General features: G+C 38.4%; 1 protein-coding gene across 2 annotated transcripts in view; it reads right to left on the minus strand.

Moving 5' to 3' along the window:
* LOC139962706 (echinoderm microtubule-associated protein-like 2) overlaps positions 1–14,736 on the minus strand; it is a 33,360-nt gene extending 18,624 nt beyond the window's left edge. The window contains exons 1-10 of one of the 2 annotated variants that reach the window (XM_071962912.1): positions 14,171–14,736; positions 11,221–11,521; positions 6,258–7,085; positions 5,409–5,685; positions 4,192–4,843; positions 3,674–3,823; positions 2,088–2,157; positions 1,468–1,494; positions 687–788; positions 233–328 (exon numbers count right to left, since the gene is read on the minus strand). In XM_071962912.1, the coding sequence (XP_071819013.1) occupies positions 233–328; positions 687–788; positions 1,468–1,494; positions 2,088–2,157; positions 3,674–3,823; positions 4,192–4,843; positions 5,409–5,685; positions 6,258–7,085; positions 11,221–11,454 (2,436 nt within the window). In that variant the 5' untranslated portion in view covers positions 11,455–11,521; positions 14,171–14,736. Of the gene's footprint in view, positions 1–232; positions 329–686; positions 789–1,467; positions 1,495–2,087; positions 2,158–3,673; positions 3,824–4,191; positions 4,844–5,408; positions 5,686–6,257; positions 7,086–8,111; positions 8,266–11,220; positions 11,522–14,170 lie in introns of those variants that run through there. The other variant, XM_071962913.1, reaches the window with a different exon arrangement.
* Positions 14,737–15,727: the final 991 nt, after the last annotated feature.

The raw sequence follows: 15,727 nt of genomic DNA on the forward strand, positions 1-15,727 counted from the left end.
GAATTTATTATCTCCACATCGGCGGTTGGCACTGGTTCATCTCAGAATGATATCATCCACCGCTCGTATATCGATGTAACATGAATGTGTAGCTTATGGTATAGATGAATGTGCATAGGCATACAGAATAGCCTACATAAATATGATCTTGCACGAACCTGTAAATTAATGTGCGGAGACTTAAATCTAGGTTCTTTTATGATGCATCATAAATACAAAGACCGAAACTTACTCTAGATTTAACCATTACGTAATCTTCGTTCCAGTCCCACACGCTGACTGTATGAGGAATTCCTCGGTCAACGGCCATAAGCCACTCTCCATTGTTCTAAAGGGAATTAATAATCGTATATAAGATATTATTAGTTTACTGTTGTATTGGTGACTCTTTAAATCGAAATGCTTTGGTTGCTAACCTTAACGCAGAACTCCAGTCTAGTTGTGAAATTGCACCATCTCATTTTCTAACACTCTAGCGCCATTTGTACAAACGATTCTTCACTCAATATATTGTATATGTAGGTAGCATTCTACACTTAGTAATTGCATGAGATTGTGTAATGAACCAGATACTATAGATTAAGCATATGCTTGGAACATTATAAAATATCAAAGTTACGAAAACAGAATGTTACTATTCGATTATATATAACCACGTTGCTATAGCAAATAGTATGTGTACTCACCTCCTTCGAAAACGCTAAACAAGATATTCCGCCCTCAAAAAAGTCAAGTCCAATAATAGCGTGTGTATGTAGCGTCTCTACTTCCCATACTCTCACGTGACTCTAAAATAATGATTGCGACAGAAGAAAAAATACAATATTACAAAACAATTTACAATTTCTGTCTCCAATAATTATTTATTGATTCAAATCTGGATCTTTTAAGGGGATCCTTCTTCCATCAATGCATTTTTAGCCACGGTGCCCTTCCTGTATATTTTGTTGTTGTTTTGCTTTTCGTTTCACATTTCATGTCAGCTACTTACGTAGGTTACTGACGTCATAAAGCTAGAACCGGTTGGAATATCAGTTTTCCACTGCAAGAAATTAGCAACCCAATCAGAATTGAGAAATGCCAGATATGATAAATACGTACATGTAAAAGGCGTAACAGCTCCTATAACATTGCTTAACTCTTTATAGAGTTAAGCGGATAATGTGGCATCGATTTAAAGATGGAGAGGGGGTAAGGGAACCGTGTGAAATAGGTCTTTTTTATCGTGGTGTTGCTTCAATAGAAGGAAGTATTAGTTTCAGAGTGTAGAAAAGAATATAGAATACAACAACTCTTGTATAACGAAATGTTGGATCCCATGATGCCACTGCCATAACTGAATCAGAAAAGCAGGAAGGTTTAGATTTATTTTCATACTTCACAACAACAATAAAATATGTAGTGATTGGATCACGGCTTTAATTACTTAAAACGAAGAGTGGAGAAACAATAAATATATCAACTTACCGAATGACATGTGGCTACGTCAGGAGGCTGATTGAAATAAAATGAATTGAATTGAAAAACATTGAATTGAGTTGCCATGGCAACATGGCGCAGACGATAAGATTTGCCCCTAGATGATCAAAGACGCGCGAACATTTTACAGTCGCAACAATAATTTAAATCCGGCAGTACCGCCTAGGCAGTACCACTGTAGTTACAAATCTATCAGATAAACTATAGTAGGTCTCTGTTATTGAATGAAAGATGTAATACTAATAATAATAGTAATAGTAATAAATAATAATAATAATGAAATATTCTCCATTAGAAATGCGATGTTTGGTAAGGTTTGACACCCGGCACTGAATGTATTAGACAGTACAACAAAATCAAACTGTAATTACCTACAGTTATGTGATTACATGCAAGGCTTCCCCAAAATGGAATATAAATCTGTTATTTGTCTATAATCGTTCGTGTATGACCCTTATGCAGTTATATATTCCTTATTTGGTTTTCACAAATATTCTGAATTTTTAACTGAAAAAAAAATGGATGCAAAATATATACAGAATGGGACGAGGAGGGGAGGGGTTTATAGAATCCGATACAAGTAAATAATGACGTCACTATCTACTCACCACTGCTTGTGACATGTTTCCCGCCACCTGGCCGGTCGCTACGTAGTTACCGGCTGGATGTACTGCCAGTCTGTGGAATTGGAAGTTGGAGAGATTCCCATATACTTCAGCGAGATGTTTAAATAAGACAGATAGGCTGATAAAGTTTATCATTATGTATGAAGGCCATCATAAATGTATTCTTCGTTACTTTCTTACCTATATCCGCACTTATTATGCACATTGTCATCTACAGGGATCATTGACGGATTTTTAATAGGTAGTTTTTATACTTAGTTTAAGCCAAACTCCCATGTAGGGGGTGAATGTGGGGAGGGGCTCTCCCTCAGGATTTTTTAATTTTTTAAACAAGTGTAGATGTAAAATGTTGCATTCTGAGGCATATGTAAGTCTATTAACTAGGTCTATAGTTAGCTCTATACATGGTTGTACTAATACCTACTTTGAATTTGTAGTTTGATGTTAATGTGATGAAGGAAGGGGGGGGGGGGGAGTGGTAAATACCGACACCTCCCACTCCTAGATCCGCACAGTGAGAGTGAGGAGACATGTAAGAATAAACAATCCAAAATACTCAAACCTGCAGTATATGTTTGCGGGTATTACACATATAACAGTATATTTTTTAAGTGTGTAAAGTAGGTTTCTCCATTGACCTTTGTAAGACAGACAGAATGGGAAATAACATATCTATTTATATGTCAATAGGTCTGAACAATCGGAGAGTTTGATACACAATTAAATTGTACACCAATTGTAAACAATTGTTTCCAAGGGCGTAGGAACCGGGGGGCTGGGGGGCGCCAGCCCCCCCCCAGTGAAAAATGTGGAGGGGCGGAAGTATCATTCCGCCCCCCCCCCCCACTTCGCAAGTCAGAAAACCCCTTTTTCATTTCCAAATGAGAAAAAAAATCTCATTTGGAGCACCAAATTGCATCTAAGGCCTGGTGAAAATACAAAATTAAGTTCACAAAATGGAGTTGGTGTTGAAGTGTGCTATATTGCACCAAATTGCATCTGAGGCTACCTGGAAATGCAAAAAATTCCAAAGGGGAGGGGGACACCCCCTCCCCTTAGACCCCTCCCCCAGGCCGGCCATCAGTCTTCAGCCCCCCTCCCCCCCCCCCCACTCAAAAGTACCTTCCTACGCCACTGATTGTTTCCAAGATATACACATTTGAAGGTTAGATAAATCTGGGAACCTCATTAAATATGTGCAAACTATGACGTGGAGTGTTGCGCTGATAAAACTTATTTTAGGCCTTGATAGGTTAACCCCTAATTACAAACCCAAAATATACCTTTGAATACTGTGATGTTCCTCTTTTCAAAGAATACAATAAAAAATGTTTCCAAATATTACCTTTGGCCACAAACCTGTGTTCAGTGTCCTTAAAACGAATAACGTTGTTAAAACAAAGTAATATCATAACAGAAAGTAATAGGCAGTCTATCCCTTTACACCATCAATGTGCATAATTAGCTCATGTTTATTCATAAACAAAACTGGAACGAAGTAAAGGCTAAATTTTTGATGGATTATGAAGGGCGTTGCAGCTATTTACATGATTTCAAAATCTACTTACGCTTGAATGTCTTCATTATGACCGGTATAGTGCCTTTGTTGATCGAGTTCGGGGTCGTGTAAAACCGCGATTGCTCCTACGGTGTACAGATACTCGCCACTGGAAAGTGTGAAGAGATTGTTACTATCTTTAAAACCGTGATATCCATAACTGATTATCTGTTATTAAGGAAACATGTATAAAATGTTATTTGTGTTTGGTATGATAATAGTATCTTGCGAAAGATATCATAGAATAGATTGAAAATGGAGTTATTAAACTAGATATCATACTCATCCATACTCATCTACGGTTGAAGGAAACCGCTTCTATAGGAGTAAGCATATAGAGGTCCCTGTCTTTATAACGTTTCAGTTCAGAGAATACCTGAGAACCTAACGTGTTCAGTATATACGGGGGGGGGGGAGGGTGGGGGGGTCGACATATTGATTGTCGACCCCATAGGCGTCGTTACTCTTTAGGGACTAGGTTTGCGGTTTTTTATATTGCCAGTTATTCTTGGCGTTTGACAAGGATACACCCATTCCAACTTGAGCTTCTTTTTCGGTGGTTTGTAAACATTCTTGCTGCCAATCTCGGCATCTGTCGGTGCTAAAAACTCTTTCCTCTCTCCGAGGACCTCCGCAACTGCAGGTGGTGCTAACACCTTTCTTTTCTGTTTATTAGCATGGACGTTCTTCTCTACACCTTTCCTCTGTTTCTCTCTCTCTTTTATGTTTTGTGGCAAATCGTCCTCAATAATCTCTTCGATTTGTTCTATCGCCGAAGCTACGTCTTTTGACCTCCGTGGCTTCGCCGCGTTGATCACGTGTACGCCTTTACGGTCTACGCCAGCCAGAATTGCACCGGGCGCTGATAACTTCTTTCCGAATTTGAAAAAGTTGTTGTTTCTGGTTGGTTTTTGTTCGCTCTGCACGAATCGCCTACCACCACCACCACCGCCACCACCGCCACCACCGCCACCGCCACCACCACCGCCGCCGCCGCCGCCGCCGCCGCGGAAATCGCTGTCGTAGTCCCGGGGACTACTTTCTTCACTGCTACTTCCCCCAAACGCTCTTCGTGGCTTCAACGGTGGTAGTAATGGCGGACTTGTCTCGTGATATTCTTTGTGTTGGCGGAAATTCTGAGCATAACCTCCTCCTTGCTTCTTTACCGTAAATGGATAACCTGAGAATCAAAAAGATGGATGTACATCGAGTTATTAACGTGCAGGACTAGTGTGTAGATAACTCATACTTGTGTAAAAGGGGTGAGAGGTGGGGCGAGGGGTAAGAGGTGGGACGAGGATGGGAAGTCGGGGGGAGGGTCGGATTCGGCGGGTGCAGGTTTTTCGAAAGAAAAACAAAATCACGAAAGGAAGAGAGATAATAAATAACTATCATACACCCCCCCCCCCCAAGAAAAAAAAGAGGAAATTAGTTTATTTGTTATAAGTATTTAAATAGATATTTCGAAGACTAAAGTTTATTGCTGGAAATGTCTGCATTTTATGTCAAAACTGCACAGTGGTAGAATATCAATTGAATTATTCACGGAGGAAATAAATATTCATACCCAAAAGAAATGGTGGAATTTTGATAAAATTTTACAATACAGAAAACCTTTACAGTTATATACGTAAACATTACCGAAGTATCAATGTATATGTGATGTACCTTCTACGCTACCGTAAACTCTCGATTCTTTGGGGTTTTAAGTTAATGACACATTTCATAAGATGCAATCTACATACCGTTTGGAACAAAAGTTCCTACAGGATCTTCTTGGTTTTTAGCTCTTCTCTTCCAGTCCTGGAATCTTTGGACGTAATATCCAGCCTGTTCTATTCTGACAAGTCTTTCATTTTCTTCATCTCGTATCGTTGAATGGGGCAGTTTATGGTTGGGTACCACCTCTTCGTCTACGCTACGTTGCTGAAGATGCGTAGTTCGTTTGATTGGTTCGAGACCGCAAGCAATAAACTTGTCATGATCTCGAAAATCGCGAAATAGTTGGGTAAAACTTAAAACCTGATAAATCGAAAGAAAAAGTTCTCATTCTTAAAAGGCTCTTCTAAGTAATAAGGGGCTATAAAAATTTAGAAAACGAAGCATGTTACACATGGAGACGTTTGTATCAAAGTATACAAAAAAGTACATTTTTGTTTGATTAATATTCAATATAGCACTTTACAGAACTGTCATATACTTTCCGAGATGACTGTCGAAAATGAACTTTTCTTTACGGTCCATCTCCTCAGGCAACAAGTTGCGGTTTTTATTGATGACGTTACGTAATAATGTCCAGTTTCTTAATCTATTCACTAAACTGTACTGTTCCTTGATGCGTAGAAACTATGAACCTAGCTGGTATAATAATTGTCCGAATAATTTGATGACAATATAACATTGCATATTATGCAAATAAGTTTAGGATGAGATAATTCTGAATGGTGTTGCAGGCGTTGTGTTAATCGTTGTTCGAGGGTTTTATAAAATTCTTCGATTTGTCAACTGAATATCTATTAACGAAAGTAAAAAAATTTTGAGTATGATACGCTATCGGTTATCGCTTATGTAAAGAAATAATTATGAATTTATACCTTCTCTTCCGTTCTCCAGGTAAACAGTTGTTTGACTGGTGGATTACTCATAACAATCGATTGTGTCACATCTTTCATAATTTGTTCAAATGTCTGAGTTGTTTTCGGGTTGATGAGAATCTTAGCTCGACTTCCTCTATGTGTATTACTGATGACGGTAACGACTCGCGGTTTGACGAAATGACTCACGGATGGATCAATGGCAAGAATAGAAGTGGACTTATTTATGCTGCTGGGATCGGCGTCTATATTAGACGCCAAAGCTCGACTCTTTCGTTCCTCGTCTCCGTCGCCATCTTTCAACGTCAGCAGCCGGCGGTCGCTGTGACGGTTGGCGCCGGCACTGAGCCGCCTGTTGCTCCAATGTTTATCAGCGAATTCAACTTTCCCGTAAGGGATTCTGGGATTAAATTGTCCACTTGCACAGACATAGGCCCTACCATCCACCAACTCAACGACATTTTTAACCTCATCTCCAGTCAGGGTATAAATATTTCTCACACCATACGGTAATGGAATCTTCCCGTTCAGGACAGTAAGTAGTGATTCCCAAGTCCTAAATATTTTGCCATTGACAGGAAGTTGGACGCCTTGGAAATGTTTGTCGCCATTCCGATAAAACGTTACGACTTTGGTTGCAAATTTGCTTTGTCGGTTATCCGGTCTTGTCTCCGGTTCAAATCGTTTGCGCGGTGGAAGGTATCTGAACATATCGTCATCATGTGTCCGTGATTGAGACGGGCTGAAGTCATTTTGCTGACGTCTTTTCGGAGCTTTTTCAGTCTTCCATCCGCGGGGGTTCCTTGATGTTATGTCTCCATCTAAGTCCTGTACAAAATAAATTCAACAACAGAATAGATAGTAATGTTTCACTAGTTAAGATAAATTGAATATTACAAACGGTCCCCTTGACTTGGAGAGGCAAGGGTGCGCAGTTACCAATTACCGTAAGCTAGATAGAAAAGAGTGCATATATGTATGGGAGACAAGTAAGAGAGGAGTGTTGTAAATTGATATGACTCATAATTGACAAATGAGGAGTATTGTTTTAGAAAATATATTGGAATATTCGGTCAGCGATACTTAGCAGTAGAATGAAAAGTACAAAATGTAACACAATGAAAGTATGACGGTATAGATATGTGTAAGTGCCACTGATACACATATTATATACATAATATATGTAGTGACCGAATGTCGTCGATTTAACTAACTTCTCGAGGGGCGCGATATGAAATACAAACTCGCTCTTTATTCTAATTAGTGGTTCACTTTTTTGTTCTATATAGGGACATGAACATTACTAAGCTGTTCCGCCCAAAGATAAATTTAATTTAGTTGAGAAACAAAGTCTGCATACAGACTAAGCTTTATTCGATATGTTGTACTTTCCTTTGACAACAACTGAAACTTGTCTGTTTCTTCAAAACTGCATCCTCGGCTGGTCTCGATTTCCCAAACTCTGACCATCAATCGAAAACAATGTAACCTGCTATTGTTCTTTCTTGTAATTATAGTATGGTGTGAGTTATTAGGCCCATATGTGTAATTAATTCTACAGCATGGGCAAGCTTATCCTTACGAATTATGCTTTCCAAAATAATGAACATTAAAATCTGCCAATTTTGTCTGTGCACTCGGTAGGTGATCATACCTTTTTATTTGTTGCCATAACTTTCAACGACTCAGAATGAAAAGGTCTTGTTTTATAGTGTCAGGTTCATGTAGACCAAAATCAAGTATTATAATTATATACAAAAGAGAACTGTTTGATTAATTTCTCTGTTCAAAATTGTATAAATATTTACCTAAACCATAAAATTGTTGATAGTCTAATAATAAGTCTATACTTACAGGCGTTACCCGGAATATTCATTTTTCCATAATATATAAAATATTATATATTATATAGAATATTATAGCGCGTATAAGGTCAAGCGAAATTGTGTATATCCACCGGTTAAAACAACACTTGTACACGATAAAGGCATAAAGCAAGTTTTATCAATGACAAGAGTACATTTACTCCTCAGCATGCTTGACTTTCTTACTTATTAGAGATGGGAGCTCTTAAGGTTACCAAGATCGATATATCTCATCGAACGTCTGGGCCCATGGATCAGATGAATAAAGAACTCGGTGGAATTTCACCGTGTCTGTACCTAATTACAACTAAGGTACAGTCTGCGCCCGGTTGCCTCACGAGATGCAATGCAGTCTTTACACAAAGCAGAGGCTGGTTACATATAGAGGCAGTCCCGTATGGTAATCAAGTGTGACCGTTGTTAAGAGCGATTAGCTTGTCACAATTTAATAGAAAGAAATATCTAAACCCCCCTCTCTCTCTCTCTCTCTCTCTCTCTCTCGGGTAAAGGTCACTACTGATGTATATTGACCGGGACGAGATTTCAGTCTTGCTAATAAAAGAAACAAAACGCTCAAAATGTAGAAAAATAATTCCAACTGATGTTTGATTCTCGGAAATGTCTCCAGGCACCGATTGAGGAGACTGATAGATGACACACTAATTATCTTAGCAACGAAATCTGTCGCGGTCATGTGGGCAACTGATTGGGTAATGATTAACCATTTTCCTAGGAAATCCTAGCATATTTGGCAGATTAACGCAGCACCGCCATATGATCGTCATCGACGAGCGTAACCAAATCTACACTGATGTATCTATTGAAAGGTAAAATTGCCAAATATGCTAAAGATGGACACAAAGTACCAAATACGTGCAATTCGGTTAAAGGTTTGAAGTAACGGTTTCCATGTCTTGTTTTGTTCTATTTTTATTTCTTACACGTTTGTTTGAAATAAAGTAAACAAAACAGTCAGTGCAATTTGCTACTATCAAATGATCCTTAATGGTTTTGCTTTAACTCAGAAGTTCCGAAGTGGAAACGTTTGTAACATTTAGTGTACAACATGCATGCTGATATATAATGAGAGACTTTAAAATGTTATTGCGGCAAATAAAAGTGTAAAATAAAGAACAGAAAACATCCCTTGATGATACTTAAATTCATCACAAGACTCCCGTCTTCAGTTGTGTCACTATAATTTTAAAAATTAATAAACAACCAAAACACATAAACACTGCCATGCGGGTGGATAGTTTGGGTGTTTTAATTAAGTGTTTTAATTAAGGTGGGTAAGAATGATATTCTCTAAGTTGCAAGGGCCTGTGAAGTTATTCTTAAGTTATCCTAAGGCGGAGAGGATTTGGCCTCGGATATAGGGCGATAGAGGGGTCTTGCACGACTTAATCAGATCGGATAGATAAATACGTAATCAATACAATAGGTTTGTGATCCATTGATCAAATAGACAAATTTCTCTTGAGGTTGTGAAGAAGTCAATAACGGTCAATACTTTCATCTTGCCAACTGAATTGTTGACTTGGAAGCCATCCCAACAAAGAATGACCCTTTATTCCAATACATAAACTATTGACGTCATTAATGAATATTCATGAAAACCATGTAATTCCATAGGAATTGTTATTGTTGTGACGGATATATGAGAAGGAAATGCGTTAATTGTCGTGCTTATGGAAATAAAATTTCCTTCGAACTTTATGTCTTTAAATGTATGTCAAATTGTGATGTTCTCTCGGACCCTCGTGTGATGTATGTTTAATTGTGATGTTCTCTCGGACCCTCGTGTGATGTATGTTTAATTGTGATGTTTTCTCGGACCCTCGTGTGATGTATGTCTAATTGTGATGTTTTCTCGGACCCTCGTGTGATGTATGTTTAATTGTGAGGTTCTCTCGGACCCTCCTGTGATGTTTGTCTAATTGTGATGTTCTCTCGGACCCTCGTGTGATGTACGTCTGATTGTGATATTCTCTCGGACCCCTCGTGTGATGTATGTCTCATTGTAATGTTCTCTCGAACCCTCGTGTGATGTGTGTTTAATTGTGATGCTCTCTCGGACCCTCGTGTGATGTACGTCTAATTGTGATGTTCTCTCGGACCCTCGTGTGATGTATGTTTAATTGTGATGTTCTCTCGGACCCTCGTGTGATGTATGTTTAATTGTGATGTTCTCTCGGACCCTCGTGTGATGTATGCTTAATTGTGATGTTCTCTCGGACCCTCGTGCGATGTTTGTCTAATTGTGATGTTCTCTCGGACCCTCGTGTGATGTATGTTTAATTGTGATGTTCTCTCGGACCCTCGTGTGATGTTTGTCTAATTGTGATGTTCTCTCGGACCTTCGTGTGATGTTTGCCTGATTGTGATGTTCTCTCGGACCCTCGTGTGATGTATGTTTAATTGTGATGTTCTTTCGGACCCTCGTGTGATGTATATCTAATTGTGATGTTCTCTCGGACCCTCGTGTGATGTTTGTCTAAGTGTGATGTTCTCTCGGACCCTCGTGTGATGTACGTCTGGTTGTGATATTCTCTCGGACCCTCGTGTGATGTTCACTCGGACACTCGTGTGATGCTCTTTATGTTCTATAATTATGATCAATTATTCTGAATGGATTAATGTGGGGGAACAGTCGCACAATATACAAAGTTTCAGCTACAAATGTAGTACATAATTATAAATTAATTGAATTGGTTTCCATTTTCTGCAATTTAAACTATAGAATTACGATATGTTAGCAGTAGCCAACTGATAACTTTCGAATAATAAACAATAACAGGGGAAGGGTAAAATATATCTTCTAGTCACCTCAATTTTACAACTGTATAATTTTTTGTAGTTTACAAAGGGCCGCACCAGGTTACATGTGTTTGCGAATGAGTAGGCTGATAGGTACTGAGACGTGTTCTGGTTCGCAGACTCCTCCTTGCGTGCAAACCTTAAACTCAAGTCTCCCAAAGAATGGCCGAAGTTTACAAAAGAGGTTTTGTGACACTAAAACTTTTCTAAGAATATTAGACATTCCTGTATTAGAATTTATGCTTTATTAGAGTGACGTAAGTAAGAAAGAGGCTTACGTAATCAGTTCTCTCATCATTGGAGGGGTCTGTGTATCTGGAACCGTATGGCCCATAACCAGGAGCGACTGGTGAGAGTCTATACTTCCTACGTGAGGTAATGGACGTAGCACCATCCGGCAGCTGCAGCTCATTGGGTGTTGGATTTCCTCTGATAGAATTTTTGCTATAACGCAACGACCTTGGTGTTTCATACACATATAGAGAGTTCACGGCCGGTCTGTTTGCAGTCATAGTTTCCTTATGGCATCCTTCGGCTTCGGTACATGTGGCGCCCTCTCACATTGCAGAGATATCCAGCCTGAAGAGGATTATATTCAATGGAGAGTTACAAACATTGTTAGCCTAGTGTGGATCAATTTTCAAATTCAATTCCTTTATTCCAGTATAAATTACAACATTTATAAATAGGACACATAATAATGATACACAAAAGACGTTAAAATAATGTACAATCATGAAAACATGAACAAATAAGATCGAGGATTAGAAGGGATTTTTTTAGAATGAAAGATTTAAAGGGATTAAAAGGATTATAACAGATTCTAAGAACCCATTTTGTATATAGATGACTGCTTTGTAGATAAATGAGTTCTTAAAAAGCATAATTCTAAAAGTTGACATAAGCAAGGATGAGAGGGGAATATGCATGGGGTGTACATATTTAACCTCAAACTCATAACCAAAAGTAATTATTAGCACAACCCTATGTTTAAAATTAATTATATCCGTGCAGTGTGCGTTAAATTGCTAACACTTGTTTTAGAATCATATGGTGAAACTAATCTGCAACGCTTGTAAAGTCATGGTCTAGCTATGCATCAGAGATTGAATCATTTTCCTCAGGGGAAGAAGCACCTATACCACATACATGAGACGGCTTTTAATGCTGTTCAAGTTTTAAGATAATCACAGATTGCAAAGTTCTATATACAGAAATGATATCCACGTTGGAGCAGTATAGTAACATCGACAGGTACAAAACTGCTCTCATGTGAAATCTTTCTTTTCAATATTTGTACTAAAGACTTAATGTTATCAAGTTGCACTATTTTGCTTGAAATATTTCAAATTCTTTTGTTGTTCCGTAGAGTTTAAGTTGGCAGCTGTAGTTTATTAATTGACGGTACTGCTACGACTTATTTTAAACCATAAACAGACTATGAAGATCAAAATGCTCAAAAACAATTAAGCCTGACAATTAATGCATTTTGTTTTGGACGGGAATTTCACGGATTGTTTTTAAATTATGTTTACCTCATCGACCGATAGTTATAATCATAATAATAGCCAAAATTTAAGCCCTATATCATATCAAATGAATTTCGAAAATTTAGTGTCTCAAGCCATGACTTGTTGAAGCAATGCTCGCGTGATGCCTGATAGTGACGTATACATGCTTATTCATGAATATTTATCAACAGATTGAAACAGGAACTATATGGCTACTTGAATAATTTGATCTTTCACATTCCTCTTCAGATTATATGTTCGTTCCACCAAACAAATTTTCTTTCACGCCTAACATACATAAACGATAGTTTCCGCCGTATGAAAGAAGCTTTTCGCCCCTACAGAATGAGTTGTTATATACTTCGGAAATAACGTTTTTTTTTTACGGCGGAAAATAACAGTAACCGACCAGTATACCGCGTTTGCTAGTGTTGCAACAACATTACGATATCGTTACACTGTATCGATATGAAGGTTAGCATACGATATCGTTTGAAAATGACACCAAAACGACATTTTTAACATTTCATGTGATGACTTAAGACATTGTAAAAGATTTCAGGTTTCTCAATTTTTTAACGTTCAAATTCCCCACCAAATTGATATGTGTGGTAGCCATTTAGTTGGAAGCAAATTAGCCTTATCTTTTCCGTAACAGTGAAGTGAATGCATTCTGTAGTGAGAGCGTTGTGGACAACTTGGTAAGCGCAGTGGGACTTGTGATCTAATATGTTTGCAGGTTCGAGTCCTAGCGAGATCATTAGGCCTACCTCGATCGTGTCCTTGAGCAAGGTACTTTATCTTAATTCACTGCCTCTCTTCGCCCAGGGACATATACACGGGGACCTGTGAGATAAATTGTCACTTGGGCGCTGATTAGCTGCTGCCATGTGGAAGGATTGTCCAGGTTATCGTTGACCAGTGTAATATTGTTGCGCGCCTTAAGCACCGTTATCGGTGGATGGCCTATCTGCGCTTTATAAATCCTCAATATTAATGTTGTATGATTCTTTACTCTGTTTGACCAACTATACGCTCAACATTTGTCTTATGGAAGTATAATCGAACTGTTAAATGTTAAATGATGACATATTGTGATGAATAAAACTGAGTTCATGTAGCAAAGACGTTAGGGTATCCTAACTAAGAATTTTAACTACCCAGTGTGTTTACCAAATTCAAAACTAAAACATTTTCTTTAATTTTCTTACATTCTCAGAACTTTCCCCAGCCCCTCTCAATCCCGTGGTTTCAATTTCCCACACACCACGCCCTCTCCATATAATGCCACCCATCCCACGATAAAGCCCTGCTAACAATACGCCTAGCAAGTACCTACCTAGCAAACTATTATGAATTAGCGTGATTGCAAACTTCATAAAACTACAAGTAACCGACTTATGGCCGTTTTTACTAGTATCCGGTCAATGTTACTATTTATTACGAATGACATAGCCTGTGATACACAAGCTTAAGATGAATCAAATTTGTAATGCACAAATGAAGTTGAAATGAAGGAAACGATAACACTATTTTATTCTCAAGTTAGCCAAACATCTCTCTCCCCTCCCCAGGACGGACATCAGCCAATATCCCCCCCCCCCCAACACAGTAGGCAATATGGCTACGCCTAGTACACGCCATAGTGTGTGTAACACATGTGCAATGAAACTCTTATAGAGAAACAAACACATTTCAGGCTCACAAATATACTTACCGTGTGAAGCTAGATACTGACGATAACACTCATGGATTCCAAAGAAAACTTAGATTTATTTCCAAAGTTTACATCCGACCTTGCACAATAACTCAATTAGTTAAAATAGTTCTTCTGCCAGTTTAAGCAGTAACGGTTTATAGTATTATGACCTTTATGTAGTATGGCACTGACGAGTATTTCCATGCATACGCCATTTTACTTTGGTATTTGTATAAGCTTGTTGTGGTTTGTTGTGTCCCTGCTGCTATAATACGAGGTTGTAAAATCAATAATAGATCCTTTTGTGGACTTCGATCTAGGAGGACCATTTGCAACATAAAAGAGGAAAATCTTTGGTCAAGAAAACCCTCGAAGGAACAAAAGGCGGAGGTTATTATAAGCGAGTAACATTGCCAACAATGCATCTTGACTTAGGCTCCGTTAAATCTGTTAAGACTAATTTTGTTTAATGAGGTAAAGTTCGTATGTTTGACTTAATCAAAGTTTCATTTTTCGTATTAGAAAATTGCGAAGTATCAAATCTTTGAAACCAACGATTCAGATATGCCTATCGCAAGTGTACGTTTAACACGATCGTATTTAACGCTATCGATAGCATTGTTTGAGCTTACCCCCTTTAATTTTTTTTTTTTTTGGGGGGGGGGGGAGTTATAGGTCATCAGTACTGGCCCCAAAGTAAATTTAAAGACACTAAATGGTGCTCAGTCTGCCTCGCTCTCCCCCAGCCCCCCCTTCCCACCCCACTCACACATACAAACATACGACCCTAACACCCTACGCATGCGCATCAATCAGTCGTAATACTGTATTGTTCTTGTTTGGTTTACTGCTTCATTTTGTTTCCAATTACGCTTTGGTCACTGTCTCGTTACTCGACACTTATGCGGATGTTGGGGGAGGGGGTAAGGAGGGGAGGGGGTAAGGAGGGGATGGGGTAAGGAGGGGGAGGGGGTAAGGAGGGGGAGGGGGTAGGAGGGGAGGGGGTAAGGAGGGGGAGGGTAGAATTAAATGTGCAACAAGGACAGTAAAATAAGTGCACTTATTAAACAGGTAAACATACAATATAGTTCATTTCTTGTAAAATAAATCAATTACAATAAAATTCAATCTCTCTTTGAATAAAAAAGAATTATAAATGTTTACAAGCATTTTTGTACATGAACAAATTTTGAAAATTAAGAGTCAATTCTCGGTGTATGCATGATTGGTGAGTGGCTGAACATAACCACTATCAGACAAATCATGTATCATTCATACAAGATGCTCACATTATAAACAACATCTCTTAGAGTTCTCATTTGAATATATAGAATATTAAAAGGTCAACATTGACTCTGATTACTGAAATGAATAAATGAATGTTCAGAGTGATTAATAAATATTCATATCATACAAGCAAGGACAATGAATATTCATAATGTCAAATGAAGAACCAGCCAGTTGGGACAATTTCCTAATGCTAATACCTCTCTAAACTGTACACCAATATCATGCTTCAAAGCACTGGTATTGACATTACAAAGAGTTCCTGACCTTGATCTGATAGAAACATGA

Source organism: Apostichopus japonicus, chromosome 21 (genome assembly GCF_037975245.1).
Source record: "Apostichopus japonicus isolate 1M-3 chromosome 21, ASM3797524v1, whole genome shotgun sequence".
NCBI lineage: Eukaryota > Metazoa > Echinodermata > Holothuroidea > Aspidochirotida > Stichopodidae > Apostichopus > Apostichopus japonicus.